Raw genomic sequence first — 19,861 nt, forward strand, 5'->3', positions numbered from 1 at the left:
GCTGGTGTAACCGCTGGCTATTGGGAGCTGCAGCAGCGCAGCTGGATTTGGGCACAGGCAGGGATTAGCCCGTGCTCAGGCAGGACGATGTGTATGGGGTTGCGGGTCTGTTGGCAAAGCCAGGGAGGGGATATCCAGGGGGGCACTGAGATGGTCCATAAACCACTGAGCCCATCAGCGGGGCTGGGAGCGCAGGACCGTGGGCAGCTTTGGGGCTGAAGCTATGGGGAGGGGTATTTTCTCGGTCTGACATGGCAGCACCCAGCCCGTGACCGTGTCTCGCTTGCTCTTTGTGTGCCTGCAGTGATGGGCGCGCTGGAGTCCCGAGGGGTGCTGCGGCGAATGAGCGACATGCTGGAGATGCTGATGAAGAAGATGGACATCTTGGCCAGGCTGGAGAATAGCACTGACTTCCACAAAGGGGATGAAGCGCGATTCCCTCTGGACAGGTCAGTCGGCCGCGATGATGCCCTGTGCAGACCCCGTGGAGCGGCGTCGGGCTCGGGGGGTTTGCAGGAACAAAAAACCCCAATGCGCTCTGCGGTGCCGGGCTGAGCTGCTGGGTGGGAATGGTGGAGTCCACCAGGGCATGGGGCTTGGGCAGATCTTTTGCAGTCTTGTTGTTTGCCATTTCTGGAAACCTTTTCTTTTGGGATTTCTGAAATTACTGTGAATTTCGGGGTTACTTGTAGCACCTGTCCCAGCTGCTAGTGTTGCAGTGTGGGAGGGTGTCTCTTCACTGCCGTGCTGTGGTAGAGCTGGAGGTGGGACTCGCCAATGGCTGGAGTAGTACCCGGTGCGTGGGCTGTGCTCCCTCTGCCATTAAATCCCCGAGCGAGCTCAGGCCGGTTTCTTTGTGCCCATATTGCTCGGGTAGCTGTGGAAGTGATTGTTGTTTGAAATCCGGGGCTGATATGTTCAGCCTTGGAGTCGAGCAAGGCTTAAAATGAAAGAGGAGGAAACTGTCGGGCCCTGAAACGCTTGCTGTGCAGAGCTGGCGTCCTGGCTCCTCGTGATGCACACACCGCATCCGTCCTGGCCGGCAGCTTGAGAGATGCCATCAGACCTTCCCATCGTGACACGCAGATTTGCTAAAGAGACATTTCCCTTTGCTTTGAGAGCCTTTAAACATTTATTAATACTAATTTGGCTGTCATGCCAAGGCCTGCAAAAATGGTAACTAAAGCAACCTGAATGTGGAGGGGCGGGGATGAAAAAAACGAGGGGCAGCACTTGGGACAAACTTTGCAATGCAAAAAAAAATGCCAGCGTAGATTTTTGCTCAGGTGGAGTCGCAGGTGACGCGTGAGTGGTGGGTGGCAGGGATGTGACGTGCAGCGGGCTCCTCTGCCCTGTGCCGTGCCACCGGAGCCGGCGTGGGAGCTGCGGTGCATCCCGGCGGCTCCCGCCTAGCGTTCCCACCTCGGCCTCCTGCTGTGGCCGTGCTCGACAGTCGGCGGGGGTTCCTGTGCCTCCCTGTTTCCATCTTCATTTCCATTTCTCTCCCTTGCTTTCCTTACGAGCCTCTTTTGCGCCTATAATGGAAAATAGAGTAAGTGAGCCTATAATTAAAGGCTGTGCTGTGCCATACTGCGTGTACACATGAATTAAAGCTGTACAGGCAGCCTCGGAGTGCATGGTCTTGCCTTTTAAGTAACATAATTTCAACTACTGAAAAATATAATTTACCTTGGTAATGGCAGGGGATTTTGTCGTTACGAGGCTGGCTGGTACCCAAGCGTACAAGGAGGACAACGGTAATCCTGGAGAGGAATGGGCAGGACAATTACAGCCAGCGACTGGAAGGCGCTCGCTCGCATTTGATGATTTTCTTGGCCAATCTCGTGTTAAAAGAACCAGTAATTTCAGGTGATGGTAATTTCTGTACACCAGCGGCCAAGAGAGAAACTTAAAAGCATTTAATGTGAACTGGCAGCAGTCGCTGCAGTTGGGGATCTGGCGTTTCAGATCTGCCATGTGGCTGGTGACTCCAGGGCCATCGCTTGGCAAGACCAGAGAGGATGGGAGCTTATGGACCCAGCACATCAAAACAGCCGTGGGTTTTGTGTATGTGCTGAGATGGGCTTGAGCAGTTGAGATTACAGATGTCTTAATTTTCAGGAACAGAAAATCAGGGACAACTAGTTTATATCACCTTTTGCTCCTTTTAAATTACCCCTTAAGTGCATTCAAGTCCCTTCACTTGATCCTGCATCAAAACTGATCTGTCTCATCTCCTTGATGAGTCTCTGAAGATCAGGTTTTGGTCACGGGGCAGAGCATCTCCAGATGAAGCAACCATTGTGGGGGGGTTTCCTGTGGATGGATTTTTGCTGTGATGGTCTGTAACAAAGCACCGGCAGCATTTGCAAACACTTGTGAAGCATTTCCCGAGCGCTGCCCTCCTTCCCTGCAGCCCCCGGGTTTGGCTGAGGTCTGTGGTCAGAGGAGACATGTTGGAAGTGTTACAGCTGTGCTGGGTCTCAGCAGGTTTAAGCGGCTCCGTCTCTGCTGCCAGGCGTGCTCTCTCATCCGTAGTGACCTTTCTTGGCTTGTCCTGGTCCCTGCCCTCCTTTTGCTGCATGAGGCAGCTGGAAGGGTGCAGAGCCAATACACCCCGTCTGCCGCCCTGCTCCAAGCAGAGCCCGGCTCCAGGCTGACCCTGCTGCTCTGATGGATGCTCTCCAGAGCTGCGTGGAGCATCCTGGGGAGAATCTTACAGCAGCTGGTGCAAAACCTGGGCTGAGACCCCATGGAGCTGGGGAGAGGCGTGCTGAGGTCCCCGTCCCTCGGTGGGTAATCGGCTGCAGCCCCCAGGGACTCCCTGTGCCAAGGGGGAACAGGTACCACCAACCACACCAGGACCGAACAGTGTCTCCTGAACCCAGATCAGTCCTGGGGCTGCGGAGACACCCTGGTGTTCTTCATTATTAGGACCCCCGGACTCCACCAAGGGCTTGTTTCCTCCTTCCCTCCCTGTCTCTGTCTCTTTGATCACCAGTGACTGACTTGAAGCTGTCAGCGAAAGATAATACAATTAAAGGGTGCTAATTTCAAAGGGATTTTATTCTTTAAAGCGTCTCTGGTTAGCACGGTGGCCGCCTTCGTCTCCTTCCCTGCTCAGCAAAGCCGCAAGCGTGGGCTTTGCAATTCCACCTGTGCAAAAGCGGATTAATTCTTGTTTTCACAAAGCACTCTCCTGCTTAACGCTGGATCTCCAATGAAATCGGGGGGGCTTGGGTTTGCCAAGCCCAAAGGAAGAGGTGAAGGCTTTGGTGGGCTTTATGGAATAGCCCGTGAGCACTGTCCCCCTCCAGCACTGCTCTGACAGAGGGCAGGGGTGGCTTTCCCATTCGGAAAATACAAGGAGGAATTTAAATATACGGGGTGTGATTAATGACCTGCTTTGGAAAGCCTCTCAGCTGCCAGGGCAGGCAGCTTTACTCAGCTGAAAGTTACTCCAAGATCTTTCATGGCAAACGTCATCTGAAGCTTTTGCTGTTGCTCCGTAGGTGCTGTCTGATTGAATACTCTATAGGTGCCTCTATGTGTAGCCCACCAGCCTCTCACAATGCTTTAGATAAAGCTCTTGGGAAACACAAATGTCCAACGTCCTCCTTCGAAGAGCTGCCCAGGGGTAAGGGGACACAGGCTGCACCCATGAACCAGCCTGCTGTGCCCGCCCTGGGTGTTGCTGGATCCCTTCTCCGGCTCCCCCCTGCCCGCACCCTGCCCGTGCTGGGAAGGTAAGCGATGGGTTCCCTAACGAGGGCGAGCAGCCTGCCAGTCAGCTGCAGAAAAATCAATACCGCTGTTAGTTGAATGCAACCCTTGTAAATCATCAGAGGAGAAGGAAATTAGAAGTACTTATGGAAGCCTCCTGGAGAGCTATGTACTGGGCAAGGGAAACGTTAGTTCGCAGTGGAAGTGTTGGTCCCCTCACTGGAAAGCGCTTGGGAGGGAGGGAGGGGGTCTAAAGTGGCTGACCCAAGCTGGCACCGTAACCTGACAGTGCTGGGGCTGGGAGAAGCCCTTCTCCGGGGGCCGGGCTGCTCCCGACCTGCCCATGCCCACGGGGAGGTGGCAGCGGGGAAGACTGGGATCCGCAGCGCTGGCATCCCTGGTCGTCCCTCTTCCCCACATAGTGGTTAGCCTGCAAAGGGTGTTATTTGCTAACGAGTGATTAATCTTCAAGCTTAATTACTGCCAAGGCTCAGTTAATTTCCACACACTTTAAGTATTTGTTCTTGTAATCATTACATGACTCCATATTCCCCCAGTAATTAAAAGTCTCACAATATGACACTAAATGGGTGATGTTCCTGCATCCTGCCAGCCTGGCTCTATTAATTCCTGAATTGTCGCCGTTGATAAGCTGGCTTTAGTGAAATCACTGCCAGGCGCCACGGTCCCTTGCTATCCAGGTGAGCCCGGAGCAGTCTCAAACTCCTCCGTGCATCCTCTCCCCATCTCTTGGCGCGCTGTGGGGCTCAGAGAGGGCATCTGCAAGGTGAGGCTGGTGCTACGTTGTGTGAAAGCTGTCTGGAGCGGGCAGAGCCCCGAAGCAGCCTGCAGGGAAGGTAAGACCTGTCCTGCAATCCAGCCCAGCTTTGCTGGGTTGTTGTTTTGCCGAGCAGAGCTCGGCCCTGGGAGCAGCATCAGGGACATGGCTGGCAGGAGAGCCCAGCAGCCAGCACCGTGGGAGTCTTCCTCCCCGGTGCTCTCCTTCCTCATGGGTCCTGCAAGCTGTTGCATCCCAGCAGAGGTGGCGAGTTGTTTCTTGCCAGCTCCTGAGGGCGTCTCCAGCCCGGTCCTGGATGCTTTTGGTGTTAGCTCGGAGGGGAATGGGCACAGCGCAGGGGGTTGTGAGGACCCCTCACTTCTGGGGTGCCCATCAGGGTCAGGGGAGGAGATGCACGGGGAAATTCATGCCTGGCAGGTAAGATCAATTGCTTTTCCCTCTAAGGCACAGCAGAGAGGTGGCTGTGTACCACTAGCAGGGTGGCCAGGGGAGCAGGATCCATCCGTGTGCCCCCACCTTGCCCGAGGGGCTCTGGGCTTGTTGGGAGAGACCTGCAGCCGGAGGGTGATGGGCATTGCCAATGCGGTGGGGGTGTAGGCGCCCACGTGTGCCCAGGTCACTCACACCCTCCCCTCCTGCTCCCAGGCTTGTACCTCCCCCAGCACCTCCAGCTCAATTTGCTGAACCTAATTCTGCAGTAGGCTTTGCTTTCTGTTTATTTTGTGCCTTTCCAGCCCGAAACATTGATACGCCAGGGGCTGCTTTGTCACAGGGCTTTGCAAATGAGGCTTCTCGGTGCATTAACACGTGGAGGCAAAGTGCTCTTGCTGGTGGTTTTGTGCCGGGGTTGTTTGTGTCTTCTGGAATGGCTTGCACAGGGAAAGACCTTGGCACGCGGTGCCCCGGGGCACGCAGAGCCCGGGGCTTCGGAGCAGCGCTGGGGGGCTGGCAGCGGTGCTGTGGGGTGGGCAGCAGCGTGGCAGCAGCATGCCTTTGCCCAGGCTGTGTGTCTGATTTACCCTATGAGGAAAATCAGATCCCGTTAACCCTCCATCGGGTGTCCCTGATTTTGGAGCAGCTGGGAGCAAGCAGCCCCCTCCGGAGGGATGGGCTTGGGGGCTTTGCAGCTGGGGGGCAGGGGCACGATGGAGGGGGGCATCTGGGGAGGCTGTAGTGCTGACGGTGGAAACACAGGCTGCCAAAATAACCCTTCCAAAATGAAGTGGAGCGTGCCCATGAAACACCCAGCTGGCAAAGCAAATGCGAGGCTGAGGGCTGTAGAAAAGCACGGGCTCAGGAGAGCATCTCACCCAGGGGATCCCCTGCCCCGGGGATCGTGGTCAAAACTGGGTATTTTTGGTCTAACTTTTGGGCAGGTCCCTCTTAGTCGAGACTGCCGAGGCTGGCAATGTCTCTGCAGCTCACTGAAGGTGCTTTCTCGCAGCCTGCGTCAGGTTACTCAAGCATGTAGGCAAATATATGCCCCAACCAAGTGAAGATTAACATACATCAGAGTGACTGATCCCGTAACCCTCCTGTCCATCACCCTTCGTGTTCACATAAATAAAACCCACTGCTGCCCGGGCGTATGGCTCAGCTCAGCGCTGCTCTGGGAGTCAGGAGGAAAGCGAAGGTTTGGGCTTGTGGCTTCGGCTTCGTGTTCTGCTTGGGAGGGAGCTCGGAGCACTTTATAGCATTCATAAAATATTTTAACTAATGATTTTCAACTTTGCTGGCAAGTTGTCCCTATGTTGGCAAGATACTGGCTCTGATTAGAAAGTTGGTTTTCTTAGGGTTTTTTCATGAAATTTATTGCCAGCTCGCTAAAATGGCAGCGTCCTTCCCTGGGGGTGTGCAGCTGCGGGCTTTGGGTTAGCTCAGGGTCTGGTCCTCTAAATGCATTTGTGTGAGAAACGTCACCCACAGTAAACGGAAATTAAAATAAATGGAAGTACTTTAGTGGGTCAAATGCTCTGGTATTTATTACGCAATTTATTACGTAACTTGGAGTTGGAGGAGTTCAGGCAGGGCTCTGCCCATGCATCATCCGATATTTGCTTCGGATGAGTTTCTAAGGAACGTTCCCATCCCGAAACACATCCTCTGGGATATTTGCCCAGGGTGGATTCCCAACAGGCGCAAACATGGCCAGAGCAAACTCAGGTCTTTATTCAGGTGTTCATGGAGGGGAGACCGAGCTGTTTGTCTCAGCCCTGAGGTGTAATGGAAAAGATTGCAGTATACAGAGACACCAGAAATTGCATTGGAAGCAGATGCTGTTCTGTGATTATTTTCTTTTTTTATATATTTTTAAATTTTTATCCACTTGACTGGCTGGAGCTGCCTGTGAAGCATAAAACCACTTATCAGTGGTATGGGCCTTCTCGTATGTGGCTCCGAGGGAGGTTGCAAAGCTGGGTACAGCATCCCTGTCCTTGTTCGACGTCAGGAAAGGCACCGAGGAGCTGAACGACCTGGCAGAGCCCGCTCTGGGGGTAGCAAAGCTGCGAATCCCGTGCCTCAGCCCCAGCACTTTTTTTCCCCCCCTAATATTGCTAAAAATTTCCGCCAAGCTGATAGCAACCAGGGCTTTAGGCTTTTGCTCTGCTCCCTGGGGGTCTGAGCCTTTCCCAAGCGGAGCAGGGCACGGGACCCTCCCCGCACTCCCCAACATGGCACCCCGGGGTCTTGGCTGTTCTCCTGCCTCCCCACCACTGCACGGACCCTGAGCTCAACCAAGCCAAGGTTGTTTATCCCAGCTCAGGCTAATAGCTCCAGCACCGGAGTTAAGAGGATTAAAACCAGGATTACAAGTCAAATAAACACAAAGCCTGCAGCTGAGCCTGATGAGCGGGGCACCCACCCGGCCACCACTGTCTCTCCTGCTACGCCCCCCGTTGGGAGCATCGGTGTCAGGGGACCGTGACCCAAATTTTAGGGAGAGCATCAGCTGCCCGGTAACCCCCTTGTGTCTGTGTTCCTCTCCTTGCTCTCTCCCCTGGCTCCCGGCCTTTGGGGTGCAAGCCACCTCGGCAAGGATGCAGAGATGCGCACAAGGGTATGGATCCCTGGAAAGAAGTTTTGCCTCCAGCATCGATGAGGTTTACTTGGATTCTCTTACACCAGAGGAGCAAAGCTTGTAATTGCTCCATCTTCTTGGAGATTTAAATCACCTTTTTTAATTATCCAGAACTTGGATGAGGGCTTTTCCCCACATCCTTGGGGACCCCTCGGCTTTCCTCAGCATGTCCTCCACCGGCTGTTGGGTGACTCCGAGCTCGTCCCGCCTGAGTGGATGGGGAGAGGAGCCTGAGCCTGTGGGGTGACCTGCTGGAGATGCCTTAGGGGTTTGTTTCTCCAGGAGCTACCCCAGCTATTTTAACGGGCAGTACCTCGAATGCTGCAGCAGGAGCCAGGAGGACGGGAAAGGCCCTTTTCCCCTTGCCAGGAAGGGTTATCCATCGGTGCTGCCTCCGGGATTTCGGCTCCCTGTCCTGGAGAGCGAGGCTGTCGTGGGGCTGGACATCAGGGGTGATTTGTGTCCCCAGAGTGGAGAAGCAGCAAGAGCCGAGCACCAGCCCTGGCTCCTGGGCACCCTTCCCAGCTGCTTTCTGCTCTGCCTTGGGTCTTTGGGGAGAAGAAAAAAAAAAAAGATCTCTAAAGAGGCAAACGGCAGCGCAGACATCGTAATGAGCAAGTTGGAATCCTTTGGTAAACTGCTCCGTGCGTATGTTGCATTTGTTGATGTATTATCTTCAAAACATCTGCTTTTCTCCATCTGTATCGGTCTTCCCAAAGTCACTGCTTTCACCAGTTAATAGCAAGAAATATCGGATGAGCAAGCAAATATGTTTAGGGTTTGTATTATGAAGACAACACACGAATAGAAAGAGATTCATTTTTTTATAATGCCACTGTTATAAAAGGCAATAAAAATACAGTGCCTTGTAAAGGGATAAACAGGCTGAATCCGAGCTGCTGCTGCGGGGTTGGGGACAAGAAACAAAGTAAAGGGAACCAAATTAATGCATGAAAAAGTAAAGGAAAACTCAAACCTCCAGCTATATTATATGGCAAATGATCTGCCGGTGGGGAAAGATACATCTTAATAGCAGTTTTTGAAATGAGATTAATACTGTATGCAGTGCATTATAAGGCATAGTGTGATCTGAATCTTAATCAACATGGGGAAATATAAATCTGAAAATAATAAAGATGAAATCAATATTGATGGTTAGAAGTAAAAGTACTGTATTTGCTGTAGTAAACGGTTTTAAGGTCCCAGGGAAAAATTTGTTCTAGAAAACCCATAGTAATTTACTACAGTTTCAATAGCTGGCACAGCCCCAGCGCATTTTGGTGGCATTTATATTGTCACTATAGAAAAATTTAAAAAGCCACAAGGAAAAAAGAAAAAAAAAAAAGAAAGAAGAAAAAAAAAAAAGCCCGTCGCTGCTCCCTGTGCAGTGGTAGCGCTGGAAGCAAGCTCTTCTTTCCGCTGGGCCGGCAGAGGCGGTGCTGGCATCCCAGCTAGGATGGAGGCACGCGGTGGGATATTTCCCTTCTGCTTAGCTGTCACTGAGCAGAATAAGCCACTTACCTTGTCCTTCCCAGTGTCTCCAGTTACTAAGAATAAGGCATCAAATTCTGACGAGCTACAGAAAACCTTTTTGCATTTAAGGTTTTGCTTTAAATGTCTTATTTTCTTGTCCTCTGCCCAGGTGACAAATCACTGTAATGATAGGTGATGGAACTTCTGCTTAACCTTCTTGTCATCTCTTTAATACGTTCAATGAATTTTGCTGCTCAGGTGATAGCCCTGTTGCCCAGCAGATAAAAACACCGAGGTGGCTGACTCAGTGCTGCCAGCGTTAGTGCTAACACTGAGGCCCATCAGTGCTCCTGATGTTTGGGGCTCTTCACCCCAAGCATAAAATCCCTCGCTCGAAGTCGTGGGGATTTGGAGTAAACTGGTTTGACAAATAAGGGTGATGAGTGTGCAAGTGGTGGGAGATTTGAGCCTGGTTGCTTGTTTTGGAGGGATGTTTTCTGTAATTTTTCCATCTTCTTAATGTATGCCAAGAACCATGGCGGACACTGAACCGTGTGTCGCTTTTCAGTAACGCTCTGTGTTTCAGGGAAAGCCTCACAGAGCCCATGCGACACGGCTGTCTTGTTTGCGAGAACTGAAAGTGCTGTCTGAGCGTGATCAAACATACATTTTACATCGAAGGGCTCCATGTTGAAATCTTCATATTTGGGGACCAGTTGTAGCTTACAAGAGCTGGGCAAGCTGGCATAGGTGCTGGGCCAGATCCATCACCCGGTGGAAACCACTGCTGTGGCCAGAGCTCTGGCAGGGCTTAGGCTGGCTGCGAAGCTGAGCCTGGAAGAAAGCCGTTTATTTAGGATGACGATCCTGATTTTTGTTTGCACGTGTTTGTGGGTGCCCAGTGCTCAGCCCTGGCTGAGCTGAGGTCTGGAGGTCATCAGAGAGGAGATGGGGACGGAGGTTGCCATTGACTTTTGAGATTTGCCTAATTACCTGGGTGTTTGGGAGTGGGTTTGGACCCAAGTGAGAATTGGGATAGCTTCTGGGAGGAGGCAGAAGTTGGGTTATGGGCTAATCCATAATTAGTGCATAGATTGAGTGCACCCTCAGTAAGTTTGCAGATGACACCAAGTTAGAAGTTGGATTATGGGCTAATCCAGGTGCTCTGAAGCATGGGGGGGATTGAGTGCACCCTCAGTAAGTTTGCAGATGACACCAAGTTGGGCGGGAGCGTTGATCTGCTCGAGGGTAGGAAGGCTCTGCAGAGGGACCTGGACAGGCGGGATCGATGGGCCGAGGCCAACTGTATGAGGTTCAACAAGGCCAAGTGCCGGGTCCTGCACTTGGGTCACAACAACCCCATGCAGCGCTACCAGCTTGGGGAAGAGGGGCTGGAAAGCTGCCTGGCGGAAAGGGCCCTGGGGGTGCTGGTCGACAGCCGGCTGAACATGAGCCGGCAGTGTGCCCAGGTGGCCAAGAAGGCCAATGGCATCCTGGCCTGTATCAGAAATAGTGTGGCCAGCAGGAGCAGGGAAGTGATCGTGCCCCTGTACTCGGCCCTGGTGAGGCCGCACCTCGAATACTGTGTTCAGTTTTGGGCCCCTCACTCCAAGAAGGACGTCGAGGTGCTGGAGCGTGTCCAGAGAAGGGCAACGAGGCTGGTGAGGGGTCTGGAGAACAAGTCTGCTGAGGAGCGGCTGAGGGAACTGGGGTTGTTTAGCCTGGAGAAAAGGAGGCTGAGGGGAGACCTCATCGCTCTCTACAACTCCCTGAAAGGAGGTTGTAGCGAGGTGGGGTCGGTCTCTTCTCCCAAGTAACAAGCGATAGGACGAGAGGAAACGGCCTCAAGTTGCGGCAGGGGAGGTTTAGATTGGACGTGAGGAAAAATGTCTTTACTGAAAGAGTGGTGAAACATTGGAAGAGGCTGCCCAGGGAAGTGGTGGAGTCCCCATCCCTGGAGGTATTTAAAAGACGAGTAGATGAGGCACTTAGGGACATGGTTTAGTGGACATGGTGGTGTTGGGTCGATGGTTGGACTCGATGATCTTAGAGGTCTTTTCCAACCTCAATGATTCTATGATTCTATGGGAGCAGGGCTGCCGTGGCTGTGCTCATCCTCTCTCCTTTCTCCAGTGGTGGAGAAACCTGAGGAGCATCTCCACCAAGCTGACGTCCCTCTCCTGTTGTTGGAGCAGGAGGTTGGGCTCGCTGGTTCTAAATTCACTGCATCCTTGGGACGTTTGCTTCTAAACTGCCCATCCCAGCTTTTCCCTGTTTACTGAGTGCATGTGCATCACCTGCGTGGTCTGATGGCTGCTTGCCGGAGGAAAAAGGGTTGCAGAAACCTGGGGAGTTGAGAGCTTTCAGGGCTGGCTGAGCTGTGCAGCCCTCAGGCCGGGAGCATTTTATCTCCTCGGAGCCACGCTCCCAAGCAGAGCTCATCACAGGTAATTTTTGTGCCTGTATGTTACCAGAGCCTCATGAGCAACCTCCCTGTTGCAGCGGTTACAGTAGCTGGCAGGAGACCTGGGGTTTATTCTCTGCAGAAGGTTGAAAGTTACTTGGGGGCAATGGTGTCCTCTGCGTTTAATTATTATTTCTTAAAAGCCTAAGATATGTGGCTCCCTGTGGAGGTATGCAGGTTGAGTATTGATAGTCATAAACCACGCCAGAAGGAAAAATGTGGGCTGCTTACTGCTAGCGAATGGACTTTAAATCAACAACCGAAGCAGTATCGGTTCATAAAACCAGGATTTTTTTAGCCTTGAGGACAGAGGTACTTTAAATCCCAGCCTTTGGGTTCACTGATCTGCCGGAGAACAAACATAAAACTTCACCGAGAAGGACCTGACATCAGCACATATTTTTTGTGCCAGGAGTATTCAAGGTAGCCCCTTTGGTTTTGCTCACTGCTTATGACACTTCCTTGTATTATAATGATCTCTGTGGCAGCAGGAGGGAAAACTTATGACCCAAGATGCTGCAGGAGGGGAAATTATTTACTGCGATAACAGCGCTCGTCGAGATGTGGTTGTTGTTTGCGGTGGAAATGGCAGGCGAGGCGTTGGATGTGGAGAGCTTGCTCCTTGTCAAGCCTGGCAGGACACCACTGCTGATGGATTGAGTTCTCTTGCCCTTTTATATATTACACCGGGTTTTAATTGACACCCGGCCTCTTTACAGTGCTCTGTCGCTCCGTCTACACAGTGTGTTATGTAGATGAGTTTAACGGTGCTGTTTACCCAGGGTGGTATTGATTGCGAGGTTTAATTCGCTAGACGGCGTACGCAGCTATTCAAACCGGTGGAATCTGATCTCAAGCCTTGGTGGGAAGGCGCCTGCAGGCTTTGCTGGGGCTGCGACAGCCAGCTCAGCCCTGGCTCCTGCCGCGCTGCCGATGCTCACCCCGGCACCCTGCCGCTGCTCCTCGCCAGGATGCCTGGAAATCCGCTCTGGTGGACGGGCTGGCTCAGGCCATCCATGTGTCTTGCGTGTTTTGCATCTGGCTGCAGTCTGCTCCAGGCCCACAAGCTTCCTCAACCCGCTTCTGGTTTTGCCTTCCTTTCTCTGTATTTTTTTGGTTTTTTTCCTCCCTTTTTTCCCCAGCGCGGCTTCCTACACGCACCGCGAGGCCAATAATCACAGCAGAGGATTTTCAAACATAGCACATCTGAAAAAAGGAAAACTTTTTTTTTCCCAGCCTATTTAATATTTCCCCATGTAAAATGTACAGATGTATCCGTGTTTATCAGCACACTGCGAAAAATGGCAGAATGCTGATTTACATAGGTTTTTAATTAAACCTCTTGGAAGGCAATGAGCTCTTTGCCTGGTACATGCTGGACCAGGCGTTCCCATGTTGCAGTCTGGAGCTAAATTCAACCTGCTGGCAGCTTCCAATGATGGCAAGTTTGCTGTAAGCACCCCTGGGTACCACCACTGGGAGACATCAAGTTTTCAGGGTCTATTTGGTTTTTTTTCCCAGGTTCCAGCCAGCAGCCGGGTTGATGGAGAGGATCCAAGCTATAGCTCAAAATGTCTCGGACATCGCAATAAAAGTAGATCAGATTCTCCGGAACAGCCTCCTGAACGGGAAAGGTGAGTGTCCCCAGGGGTCCCCACACTCCAAACCTCCTACGTGTTATGCAGTTGCAATAGGGAGATCCAGCTAAGCCTAGCGTGAAAAGTTTTGTAAAAACGCAGGGGAACGGATGCTGATCTGAGGTTACCCAGCTCACTCCTGTCTGCAGGACTAAGTAGGGCACCTGAAGCTCTTTGGCAGCCCTCCTAGGGCTGTTTGTGTCTAACCCTGTGCGGACGCAGCACGTGGTCTGACTGTCTTTGAGGGAGAGGAGGTCCTGAGTGTGGTCTGAGCCTTCTCGGAGGTTTCCAGGGCTCTCACCTTGCTATTACAGCCAGGAAAAGGAGGCTGCATAGGGATCCACCCTCCGTGGCCTCTGACAGCAGTAATCTTCTAAAAGCCTTGCTTCACTTGGCCCAGGAGGACTCAAGAGCTGGGGAGATCAATCTGCAGAGGAGCAAGACCTGGGAAACTCATACCTGCAAGGGGGAGGAATGGTGACAAATCTGAATTGCTGTCAGAAATAAATGCCGCAGAATTAAAGATGAGGAGCAGTGCCAGCACGAACACCTGGACAGAAAAATGTGGTGGTTTGGATCCAAAGCCTAGAGGCTGGGATCCAGCACCAGGAGAGACGTTCCCATCCCAACCCGGCAGTGCTGCAAGGGCAGCTGGGCTCTCCAGATGTTTCTCCACACGGCTGCATGTTTCCCAAGGTTTGGGCTGGCATCATCAGGTAGAAGATGCTTCCGTTGCCTCTTCCACCTCATGCTTTTTCGGTTATAGGCAAAGGAGGGCTTATAGGAGGGGTGTTGTCTTTTATTAATCCAACCACAGAGGAAGAAAAGATCCTATTACTGTTTTTAGCTACTTCTGTGCCTTATTCTGGGGCTGGCCCTGGGGGATGAGTCTTCTCTCGACAGCTCAGCAGGACAATTTTTATTGCAGGTTTACAGCGTAAAGGCTGTCAAGTGCTTCCTTAGATACTGCAGGCTGCTTACGGATGATTAACAGGAGCGTGGATAGGTGGGACCTGGGGTCTGGACCAGGCTGTGAGAGCAGCTGGGAGGTGCTATAAGGAGACCTGCTGGGATTTAGGAAAGGGGAACATGCTCTCAGTGTTGAAGCAGGGCTGGGGGGGGGTTCCTCTGTTTCCTTCCTGACCTTGGGGAAGATGCTTCACATCTTGGTGTCCTGCTCCATCACGTGGGATGGGGCTGTCTGCCGGCCCAGCTGCGGTGCCGATGAACGTGCTCAGGGGCTGGTAGCCCCATCCCATCCCCTCCAAGTGTTTCTGGCTGCTCTGCCAGCATGTCCCGGCTCTCCCCATGCCCAAATTGTCTTTCTGCAGTGGTGGAAGGCAGGAGGGACCAGTGCGAGGTGCCCAGGGATCCCAAGTACCCTGACTGCGCTGGGAAAGTGGAGGTGAGTCGGGATTCCCTGTCTGGGAGAGGGTCTCGATCTGGGCTGGAAGCTGCTGGGAAGGGCACAAAGCAACGACCCTGGGGGTTAAACTGGGAAGGGCAGCGGGGAGGGGGATGCTTTCTAGAATAAAACTATTTGCTTTAAAATGGGAAAGGTACAGCCCGTTCCAGAAGGAGGAGCAAAGCCAAAGATGTGGAAAGCAAAGCACAGCTGTGCTGCGAGGAGAAAACACAAGGGAGGTGTCCGACCTCCTCTGGGAGCCTTTGCTATATGAATGTAACTGTTTTCCCCCGATAATAAGGCACATACCTTCAGTTTTAGTCGTACGAAACACTGAAGCACAGTACCCAGAGGTGTGCAGGCAGCAGCAGAGTCAGCTCTGTGAGGCCACCTCTGCCTGCAGCCCTCCCTGCCTGTAGTTTCTGTGTTTAATGACAGAAGCGTGGTGAGGAGAAAGCACTGTCACATCGCCTTTAAATATCTGGAGTGTGAGCTAGTGTCTGGGGAATAATCTCAGAAGAGCATCTCGTTAAGGTGGCCAGGACCTCCATCTCAAATAGGATGTCCTGCCTGACCCAACCTGCTCATTACACCTGAATGCAGCCTGGCATTTGGCCCGGAGCATGATTGCTTTGTCAGAGAGCATATTTACATGAACTAATTAAAAGCATCTCCCTCTTCCCTCCCCTTCCCAGCCTCCTGCTTCAAGCTCAGGCTTCTGCAGGGCCGAGTCTCCCTGAAAAGATGTTGAAGGGTATATTAAAATGATACCGGGGGGTTGTATTTTCCTCTTCCCTTGGTGCTAGGCATCTTTTCCTTCCACGATTTGAGTAAATTCAGAATGTAATTTAATTGTGGAAGGCTGTAATTCGATCTCCTGTCCGGGTGATTGCTGCGTTTTACATATTGGGCGCAGCGACCTGTCTCCCGAGTAGATTTGTTTTTGTAGTTGAATTAGGAAGAGGCTGGCAAGAGCCGTTGCGGGGGATGATAAATCGCTGCTCCAGTCGCTGGTTATTCTCCTTCGTGTGAAATCATCCTCTTGGACTGCCGGTGGATCTGTCTCCTTGTCCCGCTGCACCTGGGGCGATGAAATCAGCAGCTCAGCTCGCTCCCCAGCAAAGCTAACGAGAAGAAAACCCTGTGGTGTATCGTTTCCTAGGGATTAATGGCTGTGCCCCCGGGGAAGGCACGTGTTGGTGCTGGAACCAGTGCTAGAAACCCAGGGAGCTCCCAGCAAACCTTCCTGGCTCTTCCTCTGCCCCGTGTGCCCTGGAGGCACTGGGTGGGCAAACACTGGCACTGATGCTGGGTGCGCACTGGTTTGCAGCCCTTTATCCACCCTCAGCTAGAGAAAGATGATGGAGAATGAGGTTGCCCATAGCAGGGGCAGCTTGCAGGGTGGCTGTGTCCCCTCCCGGCCGGAGGACGAGCCCCATGTGTTTCTTTGCCCCCTCGCAGTGGATGAGGGCCAGGTGGACCTCCGACCCCTGCTATGCGTTTTTTGGCGTGGACGGCACCGAGTGCTCATTCCTCATCTACCTCAGCGAAGTCGAGTGGTTCTGCCCTCCCCTGCCGTGGCGAAACCGGACGGTGGCTTTGCCTTCCCCCCCGCCGCTGCCCCAAGTGCAGGTAAGGTGGGGGCAGCCTGTGTCCTGCCGGTCCTGGGGGGCTTGGCGGGAGATAATGGCCTCAAGGCTGCTGGAAATAAATATTCCCAGAGCCAGGGGCATCAGCAGGGCCACGATGCCGCCCGTGGGTTTTCACAGAATCATAGAATGGTTTGGGTTGGAAGTGACCTCTAAAGGCCATCTCGTCCAACCCCCCTGCCGTGGGCAGGGACATCTTCAACTAGATCAGGTTGCTCAGAGCCCCGTCCAACCTGACCTGGAATGTTTCCAGGGATCAGGCATCCACCACCTCTCTGGGCAACCTGGGCCAGTGCTTCACCACCCTCAGCGTAAAACATTTCTTCCTTGTATCTAGTCTGAATCTCTCCTCTCTTAGTTTAAAGCCATTCCCCCTTGTCCTGCCGCAACAGGCCCTGCTAAAAAGTCCATCCCCATCTTTCTTCTCAGCCCCCTTTAAGTACTGAAAGGCTGCAATAAGGTCTCCCCGAAGCCTTCTCTTCTCCAGGCTGAACAACCCCAACTCTCTCAGCCTTTCCTCATAGGAGAGGTGTTCCATCCCTCTGATAATTTTCGTGGCCCTCCTCTGGACCCGCTCCAACAGGTCCGTGTCTTTCCTCTGCTGAGGAATCCAGGATGTCACGAGATGCTCTGGGTGCAACAGGGCCCCTGGGATTTGGTGCATTAAGTGGAGGAGCTCTGGTGTCAGGTCTGGTGGCACCAGGGGAAGCTATCCATCCAGGAAGGACCCACGGCACCTCAGCCATGATGGGCAAACCTCCACCAGCCCCCGTGGCAACCCAGGGGCTCCTCTCGTGGCTGCTTTTTCTACACTCAAAACGCAGAGCGTGCTCCTTTCCTAGGCAGCTTTCCGGGGTGACCTGACTCGCCTCCTGGAGCTGGTCGGCACGGGCAAGGAGTCCCTCAGCTTCATGAAGAAGAGGATCCGGCACTTGGCCCAGCAGTGGCTGTGGGCGGCTCGGCGCCTCGAGCAGAAGCTGAAGGGCCGGCAAAGGGACCAGAAACACGTATGAGCAAACTGCACGGGGGGGGGGGGTGTGTGTGTGTGTGTGTCGTGGTGCGGGGATGGAAAGCTGAGCTCTTGGGGACACGGGAAGCGGGTATGGCTGGGATGTGAGTGGGCTGGGAGGAAAATTCATTTATGGAAGCACATGGGTCTGTAGGGTTGGGTCCATGGCCCGTGGACGCGACTCTGCACGCGTTCAGGACATCGCAAGACCGGCGTTGCTGAACGATGGGGTGAATTTTGGAGGCAGGTTCTGGTGGGTGGGAGATGATGTCCAGCTGGCAGACTGCTGTTGGCAGTGGGCAGGGAGGTTGGCATGTCTCCTCCACGGAGGTGCCGAGGTTGCTGGCCCTCCCGTTCATGTTTTTGCGGTGCCTGCCCTTCGGTCCCTGTGTGCCGGGAGATCCAGCTCTGGTCCGTGGGACGGACCGTGATGTACATCGGGAACATGGGCCTGGTCCCAAGATACAGAGCGCCAGTCGATGGGAGCTGGTAGCCTCTGACTATTGGGTCTTTGCTAATTGGACATAGATCACTTATCTTTACACCCGAATGATTTCCCCGAGCAATTACAGCCTGCAAAAGGAGCTGGAGGGATCGGTGACCATAAGTCATTTTGGGCTGGAAAACCCAAATTGTCCCTTTCCCCCAGCACCACCCCTCCCAGCACTGACCCCTCTCCTTGTCTCTCCAGATCTTGATCCATATTGGCTTCCTGACGGAGGAGTCGGGGGATGTTTTCAGTCCGCGGGTGCTGAAGGGGGGCCCGCTGGGCGAGATGGTGCAGTGGGCTGACATCCTGGCTGCCCTCTTCCTCCTGGGACACAGCCTGAGGGTCACGGTCTCCCTGAAGGAGCTGCAGAGGTGGGTGCTGCGGTGCTGTGGGTGCGCGGTCCCCCCCGAGAGGGTCTGCCCCCCGCATATGTGTGGGTTGCATCGAGGTTTTGCGTGAAAGCATGAGGTCTGCAAGGGCTCGGGGGTGGCTTTTCCCCACCTGCATCTCGGGCAGCGCTGGTCCTGCGCTGGTGCAAGTGTTGGGTGGCTGCAAACCACCAGCGTCATGGCTGGGATCGATCCCATCCCTTCTGCATCCCAGGAAAGTGAGGAGGACTGGTGCAAACTAAGGCTTTGCAGTAGGGCTTTGCATGGGGCTGATGTGGAGATGTCTGGGGCAGGGCTCTGCCCTGTGGTCCCGGTGCTGGATCTGAGCAGCATTAATCCCTTGCTGTCAGCACACAGCATCACCTGTGTCCCCTGACGCCTGCCTAGGGCTGGGTATGGGAAAGGTTCCCTTTTAACCCCCCTGTTCCCCAGGGATGCTCTCTGCAGGGCTGGTGGCTGTGTGGCTGTAGGACGCAGGTGTCCTGCAGGTCACTGGCTCTTCCCACTGTGCACGGCTGCACCCAACTCCTGTGGCTTTGCCAGCGTTGTTTGAGCAGTGACTGTGCTCTCTTCCTTCCTTCCTTCCTTCCTTCCTTCTTTCCCTCCCTCCCTTCCTGCTCCGCCGTGAGGCAGGCAGCTGGGGCGGCTGCCAAAAATAACCTGCATCCATTGCAGGGGGGTGGCAGCCACCAAGGAGTCCCTCCTCGGGAGGTGCTCATGGTGGCATCAAGACCTGCGGGGGAATTTGCCGCTGCTGGGGCACTTCCCGCAGAGGAATGAGCTCTTTCTGCGGTGGGATACGGGGCGATGCAGGGTGAGAGTGTGCAAACAGCTACGCCGGGCCACCCTACAAGTGTCTCTAGACAGCACCTGTCTCCAAGAGGGACCAATATTAGATGGAAAAAAGTAAGAGGGAGGAGATAACTGTGTGCCACGTTCCTCTCTGCTGATGCAGTTCTGTTGTTACCAGGCTGACGCTGCTGCCTCCTGTAACTTTGCAACGTTTCCTCGCCTCCTGTGAGACATCTCGAGTGGAGGGCAAGTGCCAGGGAAAATGCAAATTAGGATGGGTTATAAATCGAGAAAAGCCTGAAGCTGCCTTCGGGACTGGGCAGGTTTTGGGCGATGCTAAGCCAGCATCGGCTGCATAATGAGTCATGCTGAAAAGGGAGTGAAAAAACCCAACAGTCCTGAGAAAAAAAACAACCAAAAAACCCAACCCTTGCCCCTGTGGCATTCAGAGTTAATGAACAGAATTAGCTCCTGACTAATTAACTCAAAAAAATAATCCTGGTCCTAATACAAAAGGCAGCAGCTTCTCAAAGAGGTGGGCGTGCATCATGGCGATCTCTGTGTGGCATGCTCAGCAAAATTGACGTGCTAAATAATATCTGTGTACTTAAGGTTGAGAGAAGTTAATGGCTGGGAGGGTTGTGGTGGTGTTGTGTGGTTCTTGTTTGTGTTTTTTAATGAAGAGCCTCACGGTGGTCGTTTAACGAGGGGAAGGAGCTGGCTGAGTCTTACGGGGGGTTTGCAGCATCCGTTTCCCTCTGCGAGTGACTCTGGAGAGAGCTGCGTGGCTGCCTCTGTAGTATTTTGCCTTTCTCAGAAGCGCAGGAGCTTTGACATCGGTTGGCAGTGGTGCGACCTCCTCTGCTGACGTGGATTTGGACGTGTCCCCTGGGATGCCTGGGAACGGCAGCTTCGTCTCTTCCCCTTCGCGGCTTCGATGGGGAGCGAGCGA

The 19,861-nt window shown here is 53.4% G+C and overlaps 1 protein-coding gene across 1 annotated transcript in view; it reads left to right on the top strand.

Moving 5' to 3' along the window:
- The window catches only part of MGAT5B (mannosyl (alpha-1,6-)-glycoprotein beta-1,6-N-acetyl-glucosaminyltransferase, isozyme B), a 71,765-nt gene that overhangs the window by 22,610 nt on the left and 29,294 nt on the right, over window positions 1-19,861 (top strand). Inside the window, exons 4-9 of the mRNA XM_009279494.1 lie at window positions 305-449; window positions 13,060-13,172; window positions 14,507-14,580; window positions 16,042-16,212; window positions 17,072-17,236; window positions 17,930-18,099. Coding sequence (XP_009277769.1) covers window positions 305-449; window positions 13,060-13,172; window positions 14,507-14,580; window positions 16,042-16,212; window positions 17,072-17,236; window positions 17,930-18,099 — 838 coding nt within the window. The remainder of the gene's footprint in view (window positions 1-304; window positions 450-13,059; window positions 13,173-14,506; window positions 14,581-16,041; window positions 16,213-17,071; window positions 17,237-17,929; window positions 18,100-19,861) is intronic.

Source organism: Aptenodytes forsteri, unplaced genomic scaffold (assembly GCF_000699145.1).
Source record: "Aptenodytes forsteri isolate BGI_AS27 unplaced genomic scaffold, ASM69914v1 Scaffold243, whole genome shotgun sequence".
NCBI lineage: Eukaryota > Metazoa > Chordata > Aves > Sphenisciformes > Spheniscidae > Aptenodytes > Aptenodytes forsteri.